Source organism: Hyperolius riggenbachi, chromosome 7 (assembly GCF_040937935.1).
Source record: "Hyperolius riggenbachi isolate aHypRig1 chromosome 7, aHypRig1.pri, whole genome shotgun sequence".
In the NCBI taxonomy this organism is placed as follows: domain Eukaryota; kingdom Metazoa; phylum Chordata; class Amphibia; order Anura; family Hyperoliidae; genus Hyperolius; species Hyperolius riggenbachi.
Genome location: NC_090652.1, coordinates 40,413,019 through 40,427,603, shown reverse-complemented (window position 1 = coordinate 40,427,603; position 14,585 = coordinate 40,413,019). Strand labels below are relative to the sequence as shown.

The following is a 14,585-nucleotide window of genomic DNA, read 5'->3' as shown; positions in this document are numbered from 1 at the left end:
AAGCGGGCAACGCAGGGTCATAAGTGGGCGGAGACAAATACAAATTTTACTGGGAAAATGTAAACAGCAGCCATTCTTACACTGTTAATGGTAGGGTTCTCAAACTTTGCACAGTTGGTTACTGGGTGACTGGGATTAATATTCAGAAAAGTGGGTGGAGCCTACAAAAAAACAATCAAAAATTACCTATTGATTTTTCAGGGGAATATTTCATTGCTGCCATTCTTGCACTGTTAATGACACAAGACTCAAACCTGGTACAGTTGATCATTGCGTGACTGGGGGTTACATTTATATAAGGGGGTGGAGCCCCAAACAGCCAATCTGATTTGTTTCATTTTAATGCAGGTTATTGATGCCAAAGACCGCAAAGCTCACAAACTTGGTCATTGAGTAATTGAGTAATTGTGTGTTAGGGTTAGGAAAAGTGAGCGCAGCCAACACCAGCCAAATACATAATCGGGCAATACCGGGTCATCAGTAGGCAGAGACAAATACAAATTTCACTGAGAAAATGTAAACTGCAGCAATTCTTACACTATTAATGGTAGGGTTCTTAAACTTTGCACAGTTGGTCACTGGGTGACTGAGATTAATATTCAGAAAAGTGGGTGGAGCCTACAAAAGCCAATCAAAATCCACCTAATAATCTTTAAGGGGAATATTTAATTGATGCCATTCTTGCACTGTTAATGGCACAAGCCTCTTGCACTGTTAATCACCTGTACCTGGTACAGTTGGCCATTGGGTGATTGGGGTTTAAATTCAGAAAAGGAGTGGAGCCACAGCCAATCAAATTTATTTTATTTCAATGCAAATTATTGATGCCAAAGACCGCAAAGCTCACAAACTTGGTCATTAAGTAATTTTGTGTTAGGGTTAGGAAAAGTGGGCGGAGCCAACACCAGCCAAATACATACCTGGGCAATGCCGAGTCTTCAGTGGGCGGAGACAAACACAAATTTCACTGGGGAAATGTAAACTGCAGCCATTCTTACACTATTAATTGTAGGGTTCTAAAACTTTGCACAGTTGGTCACTGGGTGACTGGGATTAATATTCAGAAAAGTGGGTGGAGCCTACAAAAACCAATCACAATTCACCTATTGATTTTCAAGGCAAATATTTAATTGCTGCCATTTTTGCACTGTTAATGGCACAAGCCTCAAACCTGGTACAGTTGATCATTGGGTCACTGGGGTTAAATATTTAGAAAAGGGGTGGGGCCACAAACAGCGAATCAGATGTGTTTCATTTCAATGAAAATTATTCATGCCAAAGACCACAAATCTCACAAACTTGGTTATTGACTATTGACAATTGTGTGTTAGGGTTAGAAAAAGTGGCCACAGCCATCAGCAGCCAAATACATACCCGGGAAACATTAGGACATCAGTGGGTGGAGAAAATTACAAAGTTAACTGCCAGAATGTAAACTGAAATTTGGCACACACATAGTACATTACCTGGAATAAAGTATAGGATACTTTTTATTCCCATAACCAAAAAGGGGGCGGAGACAAATACAAATTTCACTGGAAAATATATACTGCAGCCATTCTTAGGCCTCGTTTCCATCTATGCGCTTCTGTCCGCTTCTGTCCGCTTTTTGGCAACATGTATCAATCTGTAACATTGATGTGCTGAAAAAAAGCGGATAGAAGCGGACAGATGGAAACAAGGCCTTACACTGTTACACTGGAGGTGTGTTTAGCTTCTAAGGGCACAATGGTTAATTTGCATATATTCAGCAGTGTTGCTCTGGGAGACATCTCAAGCTCACTCCAACCTGAATTATCGCAAATTCTTTCTGTTTTAAGAAAGCAAACTTTTGTTTTTCTTAACATCTTAGTAAGGGGGCTTTTAGGACCATTGTAGTCCCTTACACACTCCAATGAGTCCTGGGTCACCATGAGCTTTCTGGTTAGTCTGTACCTCTCGGTGTTACAAGCCCTACTGCATAGAGCCAAATTAATCCATGCCATGCACTGATGAGGATCAAACAATCCAAACAGTCTGTATGCATGTTGGATTATCATGGCTCTGTACAAATTAACAAGATGAAACATCATTGCATTCCAGCAGTTCTGGAGGTGTGTTTAGCTTTTAAGGGTAACAATGGTTAATTTGCATATATTTAACAGTGATGCACTGGGCGACATAATAAGCTCACTCCAACCTGAATTATCGCAAATTCTTTCTGTTTTAAGAAAGCAAACTTTAGTTTTTCTTGCACTGTCAATGGCAGGGTTCTCAAACTTTGCACAGTTGGTCACTGGGTGACTGGGATTAATATTCAGAAAAGTGGGTGGAGCCTACAAAAGCTAATCAAAATTCACCTATTGATTTTCAAAGGAGTGGAGCCACAGCCAACTAGATTTATTTAATTTCAATGCCAATTATTGATGCCAAAGACCACAAAGCTCACAAACTAGGTCATCCTTGAGTAATTGTGTGTTAGGATTAGAAAAAGTGGGCAGAGCTAACACTAGCCAATTACATACCCGGGCAACGCCGGGCGACCAGCTAGTACCCAATAATTGTGACATACTGCACCATTTGGGCTCCCGTTTGTCTTTGTTTTTTTTTTTACTACAAGGGATGTTCTGAAGGCAGGTGGGTGTGTTTACTTGATAGGAAGGGGGAGTCTGATCAGAGGACATTTCCACAGAAGCACTATGACATAGCCTGCCACTTACTGATGCCCGGGGGTGTGATCACTTACTTTGTGATCCTCAACCTTCTCGTTTTGAAGTGTGGTGAGATATTCGGTCACCTGCAGAGCTTCTTCCAGTGGAGACACCATGGCCAAGAGTTCTTCCTGAAGAAAGCACAGTGCTTAAAGAGTCAATTACGCAATTATCTTGTACAATCTCCAGAAAAGGGTAGGTCAACATGACTTACTTTGTACACCCTCATTGCATCCAAAATGGGCAGGAATTTGTGACCGGAATGTTTAAGGGAGTCACAACAGATAATGCAACTCAGAGTCCCATCATCCTTGCAGTAGAGCTTCCGCTTCTCGTCATGCTCAGGGCACTTCTCAGGAGGTCTGGTCTTTTCCTTCTGTTTCAGTAAAGTCAGGACATTAGGGGCATCAACAGTTTTCTTCACCAGCTTAGCCAGAGCCCAGTTAGTGGCGTACTGCCTCTCAGTTATGACTTCCATGCAGTCCGGACAGGTAAAGGAATCCTGGCTAGTCCAAGCCTCGTCTATGCAGCAGTGGCAGAAGTTGTGGCCACATTCCACCGTGACGGGATCCTTGAAGAGCTCTTGGCACAACAGACATGTCAACCCCTCTGTAAAGTCCCCAGACTCCATCATAGAGCTGTTTGACTGAGCTTCAGTAATTTCAACCTTGGCTCTCTGCAGAAAGATAAAAAGTGTGAGAGGAGGGGGAAGAAAGAGAAGCACTGCCAGCCAAATCTCAGCACCATCACTCCTGTCACAAGAATTAAGAGCAAGTTTTGAAAACAACTTATACATAATTACATTTCAGAATCGGCACAGATATCAAGCCCGCCATTTGCAGGGTGGACTGGTTAATCCCAACATGTTGTGGCACCAGGTGGTGGGAGTAGTCAGAGTTTGGGCCTCGCGTTACCTTCGCTTTTGGCTCCTCCTTCTCGCACTTCAGCTCGTCAGTTGCTTTCCCAGTTCCGCCCCTCTGCTGATCCTTCCCATTAGCCCCGCCCTCTTCATCCACAGGTTTCAGCAACACCAGACGGGTTTTGTCTACCCACTCATTGTGATTCACTGTGGAAAAAGTGATCTTGTCACAGGTAAGTTCATAATAAAACATAACAGAGGCAGAGGGAAGATTGTCTTATCAAACGGAGGCTTCCACTAATGTTCAGAATTACTAAAGGTCACTGAGCACCATAAAAACGGTTTTTTTTTTTGTTTTTTTTACGGAAAGAATTTCCCCATGAAGCAAAAATATAATGAAGTGCACTGTTAAGGGGGTGGGGTAGTCAGAGTAAGACTCACTAATTACCTACAGGGTGCCGCTTCTCTGCTCCATGGCTTGCAGGGCTGTGGAGTCACTACAAAAATCCTCTGACTACTCAGTTTAGGATTCCACCGACTCAGACTCCTCCAATTTGCATATAACAATCTTCTTGATTGAAAGTATGTAACCTAAAAAGCATCTACTTTTGGGAACAAAAAGCTCCTAGCCAGGAAGCTGATACGCAACCCTGTCAGCCATCTGAGCCTGTCTTTCTAAGCGTGAATGTTTCAACATGTTAATATTATTGATTTATAAAAGCACCAACATATTCCGTGGTGCCGTACAAAGTAAGAAACGAACATGGGATACGTAATAATCTAGACTATATACAAGATACATAATTAGTGACAAAATACAAAGACGATACAAAATACAGAATTGGTAATGACAGTGATAATAGTAACATGATGAATAACATTTATAATGATTTCCAGGACACAAAAGGGGAAGAGAGCCCTGCTCTTGCGAGCTTACAATCTAAAGGGAATGGGGGGGGGAAACAAGAGGAGGGGTAGTATACAACAAAATGTCTCCCTGTGTCCTCCTCGTGTCCTACTCTATGCCCCTTTGTGTCCCCCTGTGTCCTCCCTTTGTCCCCCTGTGTCCTCCTCTGCATGGGCACAGTACAGGGAGTCCCCGACATTGCGGCGGGTTTGAGGTTCGTATTGGCTGGCGTTCACAAGTCAGGAACTCCCTGCATTTGGACTATAAGATGCAGTTACTTTTTTCCCCACTTTTGCGTGTGAAAAAGTGAGTCTTATAGTCCAAAAAATACAGTATACGGGTTGTGGTAAATCACATATCAGAATTGACTTTATTCGCCAAGTACGACAGTTGTCGTGCCCGGAATTGGTTGTGGTACACATGGCATAGGCATTTCTTTACATGACACACAGAACAAGAACAGACAGGTATATACAATGGGATGGGTATAGCAGCATGCATTTTGGAAACTGGGGAACAGTTCATTTGAGGGCACTAGTAGCTAGAGTGTGGGGCAGTACTGCCCAGAGTGGTGAGAGATCAGGGATCCGAGCATTGACTAGGGACTAGGCGCTGCGGACAGTTATGGAGGGAGGGTGTGGAGTTCAGGTGGAGGACAGCTTGAGGGAAGAATGTGTTCCTGCGCCTGGTAGTTCTGGAGTAGATGGTCCTGTAACGTCGGCCTGTTTGCATAAATTTGAAGTGGCAGTTACCCGGGTGAGAGGGGTCCCGTGAAATCTTGGAAGCCCTCAACCCCAGTCTCGCTGTGTGGAGAAGGTCCAGAGGTGGTAGGGGCGATCCTATGATCTTCTCTGTGGTGTTAATTACCCTTTGGAGTTTGTACTTGTCCTTAGCGGATGCCCCTGCATACCATACAATGACGGAGGAGCAGAGTATTGATTCCGTGGTAGCGGTGTAAAAGCTGGTCAGCAGTTTGCCTGGCATACCGAATTTCTTCAGTTGACGCAAAAAGAATAGCCTCTACTGGGCCTTCTTCTGTATCCTGGAAGTGTTTTGCTCCCACCTAAGGTCGTTAGTTATGGTTGTACCGAGGAACCGTACGTTGGACACCCTGGAGACTGCAGTTCCATCAATGAAGACTGGGGGGAGCGTGGAGGGGTGCTTCCTAAAGTCTACAATGAGCTCAACAGTTTTTGTCGCATTGAGAACGAGCTTGTTACCTTTGCACCAATTGCTGATCCTCTCAATCTCGCTTCGGTAAGTGTGCTCACCTCTGTTGTCGATAAGGCTGATGATAGTGGTATCGTCTGCGAATTTAATGACTTTGACGGGGTCTGCAGATGAGGTACAGTTGTTGGTGTACAGAGAAAAGAGTAGGGGGGACAGCACACACCCTTGCGGAGCCCCTACGTTGGTGGTTTTTTCGTGGGAGGAGCAGTTTCCGAGCATAACCCGCTGCGTTCTGTTGGAGAGAAAGTCATTGACCCATGCACACAGGGTGGGATTGACTCCAAGCTGCCTAAGGTTGTCGAGCAGGATGACCTGGCAGATGGTGTTGAACGCAGAGCTAAAATCCAAGAACAAGATCCTGGCATAGGAGTCTGGTTTGTCGAGGTGTTCTGTGATGTGTGCCAGGCTGACGTTTATGGCATCCTCCACGGACCTGTTGGCTCTGTACGCAAACTGGTGTGGGTCGAGGAGGGCATCAGTGGAGCACTTCAGGAGGGCAAGAACAACACGTTCGAGGATCTTTGCGATGACAGGGGTAAGGGCTACAGGCCTAAAGTTGTTAAGTTCTGTGTTCCCTGGCTTTTTGGGAACTGGGATAATTAGAGATCTTTTGAGGCAGCAGGGTACTTTGCCTTTCGCTAGGGACCTGTTGAAGATGGGGGTCAGGGCGGGAGTAAGTTGATCTGCACAGGTTCTCAGGCAGGTTGATGACACACCGTCTGGACCAGCGGCTTTCCTGGGGTTGATTCTGCGTAGGAGTCTCAGTACTTCCGCTTCCTGAACCACAACTGGCACAGGGGGGTCATGACTCGGCAGTGAGGATGGGAGGGGAGGAGCTTCTCCTGGCACGGGTGCAGGGACCCCAAGCTGCACAGATTGGTGCTCGAATCTGCAGTAGAACTCGTTGAGCTCTGCAGCCAGTTGGGTGCTTGGGGCCGCATGATGTGCGGGGGCTTTGAAGTTCGTCACTGTCCTAAAGCCTTTCCATACCTCCCGTGGGTTGTTGGACTGGAGACTAAGACCCAGTTTGTCAGAGTAGGCTCTTTTTGCAGCTCTCAGTTCTCGGTTAAGGGAGTTCCTAGCTGCCCTGAACTCTTCAGGGGAGCCAGACTTGTGTGCCTCTTCCTTGAGTTTTCGCAGCCGGCGCAGCTTGCTGTTGAACCAAGGCTTGTTGTTTGGGAAGACCTTGAAGGTCTTGGATGGGACACATGATTCTTCGCAGAAGCTGATATAGGAAGTGACATTCTCTGTCCACTCCTCCAGGGAGGGTGCCTCTAGGGTTGTCCAATCGGTGCAGTCGAAACATGCCTGTAGCTCAAGCTTTGCCTCCTCCGTCCATTTCCTGACAGTCCTGGTGATGGGCTTTGAGGACTGAAGGAGCCTTCTGTAGGTGGGGATCAGGTGGATAAGGTTATGGTCAGAGTTCCCCAGGGCAGCTCCCTGAACAGCTTTGTACGCGTTCTTTAGAACTGTGTAGCAATGGTCTAGGGTGTTGTGATTTCTGGTGGGGCACGTGATGTGCTGCTTATACCGAGGCAGCTCCTGCCGCAGATTTGCATTGTGGAAGTCTCCCAGAATGATAAAGATGATAAATATAGTGGTGATTATAGTGCATGTCACACACAGAAGTCACACAGATATTTTATGCCCTGTAATTAGTTTTCAGGAGAGCTGCCTCTGCAGTCATAAAGCACTGATTTATTAAAGAAAACCTGTAACGACAAAAAGTTACCCTGGGGGGTACTCACCTCCGGTGGGGGAAGCCTCCGGATCCTATCAAGGCTTCCCCGTCCTCCTGTGTCCCACGGCGGTCTCTCTCTAGCTCCCCGAACAGCGAGGATGTAGATATTTACCTTCCCGGCTCCAGTGCAGGTGCAGTATCGACTCTCCGCTCGGAGATAGGCGGAAATAGCCGATCGTTGTCGGGCCACTCTACTGCGCAGTCGCAAGTCGCCTGCGTAGTAGAGCCGACCCAACAGAGATTGGCTATTTCCGCCCATCTCCGTGCTGAGAGCAGCAACAGCGCCCCCACTGGAGCCAAGAAAGGTAAATAAATGTAGCTTGTCAGGCTTGTTGAGCCTGGATTGCAGGAGACTTCGGGGGAGCCTGCGCTGGATTGCCTGCAGCTACAGTGGAGGGGGAAGCCTCATTGGGACCATGAGGCTTCCCCCAACTGAGGTGAGTACCCCCCAGGGGAATTTTTTTTTTCTTTGTTACAGGTTCTCTTTAACCCTTGCAAAGAAAAAAAAACCGGAAGTCAAGTTCTATGACTCTGAAGGTGGTCACTAATGCTACTACCTTTCCATACTACATAGACGTGGCAAGATTGTACAACCGAGACTGTATCATTAACGGGCACTTTAAGATTGGTAGCATTTGTGAGAACCTAAATTCAGAGAAATACGGAAGCTGTCCTATTTATGTCCTGTTAAAGAATTCCAGTTGCCAGACAGTCCTGCTGATCTTTTTGGCTGCAGTAGTGATTAACCAGTTCAGGACTGCAATAAGTAGAATCTACGCCGTATCTGTGGCTTTCTGACACAGTGTTGATTCTACACCACAGCTTGCTGCGGTCCTAAACCGATCACTGCTCCAGAACTAAGTAAACTCGGCTATCATGTGACAGCTGGGCTTCCTCCAATCGGTACAGAGCCAATTTCACTAAATCCTGATCTCCTGAGCCAATCACAGTGATCAGGAAGTGAAAGCATTAAAAAAAAAAGCCTCTGAGGTGCCCGGCCCAAAAGAGTTAATAACTTGACCACCTCCAGCGTCCAACTAAAAACCTTTGGAGCCAGAGCTTTCTGTCATGCTGCCCCTACCCTTTGGAATGCCTTGCAAAACTTAATCAAGACAGCTCCAACCCCGGACACATTTAAATCAAAACTGAAAAGCTACTTGTTTTATGATGACATCACTTTTTCCGCTACACTCTTTACTATGTACTGATCTGAGACAAGCTTATGCACTTTGAGTCCTACGGGAGAAAAGCACTTTACAAATGTTGTTGTGTCTGAATCATAAACCTGATGGGGTTACTTACGTGGGAAAAAAATTAGTTGATCTTACCTAGGTTTTCTTGCAGCTCCCCATAGTTATCCTGTGCTTGCGACATCCTTCCGAGACCCTCCAGCAGGCAGCGACGACCCCCTCAAAGATGGCTGGTTGTGGCCAGTCAAAGGCTACTGTGCATGTGCTTCCCGGAGCCTCGTGCACTCTGATGGTCACCGGGAGCATTCTGCGCATGCTCAGTATCGATTTTCCCATACTGCACATGTGCAGAACACTGCCATGCGCGGGGACGCGGTGAGCAGGCGCATGCCCGGCCAGGTTTGAGGGAGTTGCCACTGCTGACTGTAAGATCCTGGAACAGCACAGGCACAGGATGACTCCAGGGGGCTGCAAGAAGGCCTACATTTGAAATCGGCGCCGGTAGACTTGGGCGCAGGACACAGCCGGTATATGGCTGATCCTGCTTCTGCACAAGTCCCGGCCGTGTTAATTACAATTCCCCCTCCAGGCCGCCATGGATAGGGGGGAATTAAATAATTCGGCTTCCAGCTATTGCTGGAGGCCAAATTATTGTGTTTTAAAAGCAACTTTGGCTCCGTCTTCTGACGACGCAGACGTTACTCACTGAGCGCACTATAGCTGTAATTTGTATTACAGTCTATGGTGGCGGTGGCTGCGGCCAAATCTACCTGCGCTGAAAAGCTCTGCTCCGGCAAGAAGCCCCAAGTAAGTGAAAGTGATTCTTGTCTCTCTCTCTGTTTAGATTTCAATGAAATAGCAGCAGACCTCACTCTCCAATGGGGCAAGAAGTCTGCCCTGGACAGCACACCAACAACAAATAACATTTGTAAGGCGCTTTTTTCCCGTAGAACTCAAAGCGCATAAGCATGGCTCAGACCAATTATTGGTTGATTGGTAAATCGTGGTACAGAGGAAGAATTCTATAAGTCCGGAAAAGCCAGCCTAAACAGGTGGCTTTTCAGTCTGGATTTGAATAAACTCCAGGGATGAGGCTGTGTTTACTAGGTGTGGTAGGGAGTTCCAAAGAGTAGGGGCAGCATGACAGAAAGCTCTATCTCCAAAGGTTTTGAGGTGCACTCTCTGGGTGACCAGGTTTATGGATCCTCCTGATTTCAGGTGTGGTGCAGCTTCAGCAAGTCCTTTATGTATCCAGGGCCCAAGTTGTGCAGTGGGGGGGAGACACTGACAGTCCAGCACAGAGAACATACACACACATTACACATACTAACAGGAGGAGCTGTCTAGCCTCCTGCAGGGATAAGTGGCCCCCTCCTCTTCCTCCATCTTCCTCTCCTGGTGTTCATCCTCCTCTTCCTCCATCTTCCTCTCCTGGTGTTCATCCTCCTCTTCCTCCATCTTCCTCTCCTGGTGTTCATCCTCCTCTTCCTCCATCTTCCTCTCCTGGTGGCTGCTGCTGCTTGCTTCCATCCTCTCCCACACTGGGGCGCTGTGAGATGATCCCGCCATCACTAGAGCGCGGTCATGTGACAAAATGGGAGGAGCCCTCCAGGTTCGCACAATGCTGTACACACAGGCGCCATCTTCCCGGAGACCAGCGGCGCACCCCTCTCTCTCCCTCTAGCGCGCGTCACGTGACCGCCCTTTCACTCTCACTGCAGTCATGGCCGCCGCAGCGCAGATCACCGAGGAGATGGAGAACCCCGAGGAGGAGATGGAGGAAGAGGAGGATGAAGAGCTGGAGGAGGAGGAGATCACCGTGCAGATCGGGGCCACTTACCCCTGCAGGAGGCAGGACGGCTCTTACCGTGAGTGCATCCACCTTATATATCATTATATGTATTGTGCAAAGACAGAGCTAGAGGTGGGGAGGTGGGGGGGGCACCTGATATGGATTCTCCCTGCTGCTACATCCCAGCCTGAGTGTTTAAAGAGAAACTGTGGCCAAGAATTGAACTTCATCTCAACCAAAAGCTGATGCCCACTTTCCCATGAGAAAGATTTTCCTTTTCTCAGATCATCAGGAGGCTCAGCAGATGACCTGCCCGCTGTAACGCCAGGAGACGGCCAGAAGATCCGCCCACTGTAGGGCTAAAAGACCCACCCACTGTGATGCATCCACTGTAACGCCAAAGGGAGATCAGAAGACCTGCCCGCTGTAGCGTCTGAGGTAGGTCAGAAGACCTGCCCGCTGTAGCGCCTGAGGGAGGTCAGAAGACCTGCCCGCTGTAGTGCCCAGAGGAAGGCCAGAAGACCATGCCACTGTAGCGCCAGAAGGAGGCCAGAAAATCCACCCATTGTAGGGCTAAAAGACCCACCCACTGTGGTGCCAGCGGGAGGTTAGAAGACCCATCCACTGTAATGCCAACGGGAGACCAGAAGATGTGCTCGCTGTAGCGCCTGAGGGAGGTCAGAAGACCTGCCCGCTGTAGTGCCCAGAGGAAGGCCAGAAGACCATGCCACTGTAGCGCCAGAAGGAGGCCAGAAAATCCACCCATTGTAGGGATAGAAGACTCGCCCGCTGTGGTGCCAGAGGGAGCTTGAAGTCCTGGCCACTGTAGTGCCAGATGGAGGCCAGAAGACGTGCCCGCTGTAGTGCCAGATGGAGGCCAGAAGACGTGCCCGCTGTAGTGCCAGATGGAGGCCAGAAGACCTGCCCGCTGTAGCACCAGAGGGAGGTCGGAAGACCCGCCCACTGTAGTACCAGAAGGAAGTCAGAACATCTGCCCACTGTAGGGCTAGAAGACCTGCCCGCTGTGGTGCCAGAGGGAGGCTGGAAGACCCGCATGCTGTAGTGCCAGAGGGAGGTCGGAAGACTCGCCCACTGTAGCGAGACAGGCCTCCAAAAATCATCCGACTCCTCAGTTTATGAAACCACGACTCTGACTCCAGGTACCCAAAATTCCCCCGTTTTTGTACCATGTAGGTAGAGAAAAACAAAAGTTCTGTAATAGTAATGCCTTTTAACGGTGAACTGAAGTTAAATGATGCAAGCTTTCTGGGAACTAGTCCCCTTCTTCAGGCATATTTCCAGATGTTAGCTGAAGTAAAACACTGATGCCAGTCTGGACCAGCTGGACTTCCTGTATACTTGCAGGGGATCCAGCCAACTGATCACCTGACATCTAACTGCTAAAAAGTAACCAGCACTACTGCCATCTACGTGTACACTATTTACCTGCATCAGTGTTTTACTTCAGCTAACATCTGGAAATATGCCTGAAGAAGGGGACTAGATCCCAGAAAGCTTGCATAGTTTAACTTCAGGTCGCCGTTAAAAGGTATTACTTTTACAAACCTTTGTTTTTCTTACCTACACATAACAAAAACTGCGGGATATCTAATGCTGGGAATACACGGCTTGATTCTGAGCCATTTAGATGACTCCATAGATAATTTCCGACACGTCCGATCTCCCGCCCGATCGTTTTCGCGCTCGATTATGCATGGAGGACAATGGGAAAAGATAAGAGAATCGTCTGCCGAATCGAGCGTGGAAAACGATCGGGCGCGGAATCGAGCGGCAACATCGACCCTTGTACTCCCAGCATGAGGCTCCCTGCACACTGCATGCTATTCCGATTCCGCTTTTTAATCGGTTTTTACATCCGATTCCAATTTTTAATCTTTACTGCATGCTGCATATTTTGATCCGTTTTTCTGTTGAATGTATTCAGGGAAAATCGGAATCGCAAAACGGATTTGCAGTGAGCCTTAGAGTCATTTTTAAGAGTAGGAGGATAGATATAATTGTTTATCTCCATTTTGTTTTCACTTGAGTATCATTTTAGGCCTTTGCATATCACTCACTGAATCAACAGTCCCCCCTCCCCCCCCCCTCCCTTATGAGAAGAGCCAGTCTTCCACTTCTTCCATTCTTTCGCTACATTAAAAAAGGTGGTACAAAAATCATCCGACTCCTCAGTTTCTGAAATCTCAGACTCCAGTTACCCAAACTTGCTCCGACTCCACTAAAAATAAAAAACAGATACTCGCCTAAGGAGAGGGAAGGCTTTGGGTACTATAGAGTCTTCCTGGTCTCCTTGTTCTCCTTCAGGCTTCTCAGCTTGAATCTCCCGCCGCTCTAGACTTCAGTAGCTCTCGGGCTCCCGAAGACCGGCAGCTCTGTACTGCACACGCACGAGTGCATGAGAGAGGGTGCTTGCGCGTGCGCAGTACAGAACGACCCTTTTTTTGGAGGCCCGAGTGCTGCCAAAAGCCAACCCAACTTGGAAGAGAGCAGTATACAACCGAATGGTTGTAGACTGCTAATGGGGGGGGGGGGGGGGGGTATGGGGACCTGGAGGAGAGCGGGAAGGCTCTATAGGACCCAGAGCCTTCCCCCTCCTTAGGTAAATATTTGTTTTTTATTCTCGCTTCCCTTTAAAGTATCTGTGCAAAATTGGCGTTTTCTTTATTCCGCTGCTGTGGGTTTGAAGTCTTCAAAGCGGACCTGAGATGAAAAACTAACTAACAAGTAACTTGTATATATATCTTATCTAAAGTTTAGATAGTTTATACATCAAATCTAGCTGCAAACAGCTTCAATAGTATATGATTATTTCTTCCTGTGATACATAAACAGCAGCCATGTTTTGCTTGTCACATTACACAGGCAATCTGATAGCATCTCCAGCACTCAGCCTGTGAAAAGTCGTCCTCCCCTCTTCCTCTGAAATCTCTGGCTAGTAACACCACCTCCTCCTGCCCAGACTGAGCTCCCATAAGCCCTTGCTACATTGCTCTAAGAGTGCCAAGGCACAAAAGGAGCTGTGGGCGAGGCTTGTTTAGTTTATAGGGAATTAGGAGTATTAAAAAAAAAAAAAGTATTTGGCTTGAGGAATGCCCTATAAACTATATGAAAGGAACACAACTATGCAATGAGTAAAAGTTTATCTCGGATCCACTTTAAATTAGCCACACAGAATCCATAGCGGCCTAATTCAACAAGTGAATGATTATGTTTTGCCCTTCGGTAGAAAGCCGACTTGGAATCCATTCTGCCACTGCCACCACTTTCTTGCTTTCGTTCAGTGTTGCACTGAATCACAGCCCACCTACTTTATGAAATTGGTTGTATCTGTTGGTCTGCCAATCACTGGCCCATTTAGATGAAATTGGTTAAATCTGACAGAAATATTGACCCCTCCCTTAAAGTTTGTGCACAGTGTGTGAAGAATATGCCTGAAGACATTCTACTTCTCTCGTTACAGATGATGCCGAGGTCCTGAAAACCAGGATGAACAAGAAGGCCGGGAGAGAGGAGTTCTACGTGCGCTACGTTGGCTGTGAGTACCTGTTGTGACGCTAGTACTAGACCCAGAAGCTTGCACTCTGTAGGACCACCAGTGCCACAAAGGGCATTTCTTTGTGAGTGGAGACTGTGCTTTAACCTGTTCCCAGTTACGTGTCCGTGACACCACCCCCTCCCCCACGTGGCAGAGTAGGGATCAGTGAACGGGAACATGTGTTCCCAAAGCCGAACAAAGAACCTGCAGTGATGATCAAAGGCATCAGCAATATGCTGGTGGTAATGAACAAAATGAAAGTAAACAGAAACGCTTATATATTACTTCCGGTGTACTGTACAGTACACGGGCATACAATGTGGTAACATCTAGTAGCCAAAACTTAAAATGTCAGTATATTACATTAATATAAAAAAAAAAAAATATCAACCCACTATCCCCCCTCCCCCATAGTCGCCACTTTATAAAAACAGTGACAGCATTTAAAAAAATGTTTGCAAATAGTTACCCTAGACACTCAGATTTTTTTAGTATGTATATCCTGAGTGTATATTGCTGTTATTTTTTTGCAAATAAATAATAATAAAAAAAATAATGGCATGTAATTATTTCAATAATGTACATAAACACAAAACAGGAAAAAATAAACCTTTATTTCC

At 47.0% G+C, this 14,585-nt stretch overlaps 1 protein-coding gene and 1 pseudogene across 2 annotated transcripts in view; one reads left to right on the top strand and one right to left on the bottom strand.

Moving 5' to 3' along the window:
- The window catches only part of LOC137525986 (nuclear factor 7, brain-like), a 51,599-nt pseudogene extending 41,461 nt beyond the window's left edge, over positions 1–10,138 (bottom strand).
- A 107-nt stretch (positions 10,139–10,245) lies between these two features.
- Positions 10,246–14,585, top strand: part of LOC137524270 (nuclear factor 7, brain-like) — a 30,499-nt gene continuing 26,159 nt past the window's right edge. The window contains exons 1-2 of one of the 2 annotated variants that reach the window (XM_068243943.1): positions 10,246–10,485; positions 13,891–13,965. In XM_068243943.1, coding sequence (XP_068100044.1) covers positions 10,341–10,485; positions 13,891–13,965 — 220 coding nt within the window. In that variant the 5' untranslated portion in view covers positions 10,246–10,340. Of the gene's footprint in view, positions 10,486–11,847; positions 11,959–13,890; positions 13,966–14,585 lie in introns of those variants that run through there. The other variant, XM_068243944.1, reaches the window with a different exon arrangement.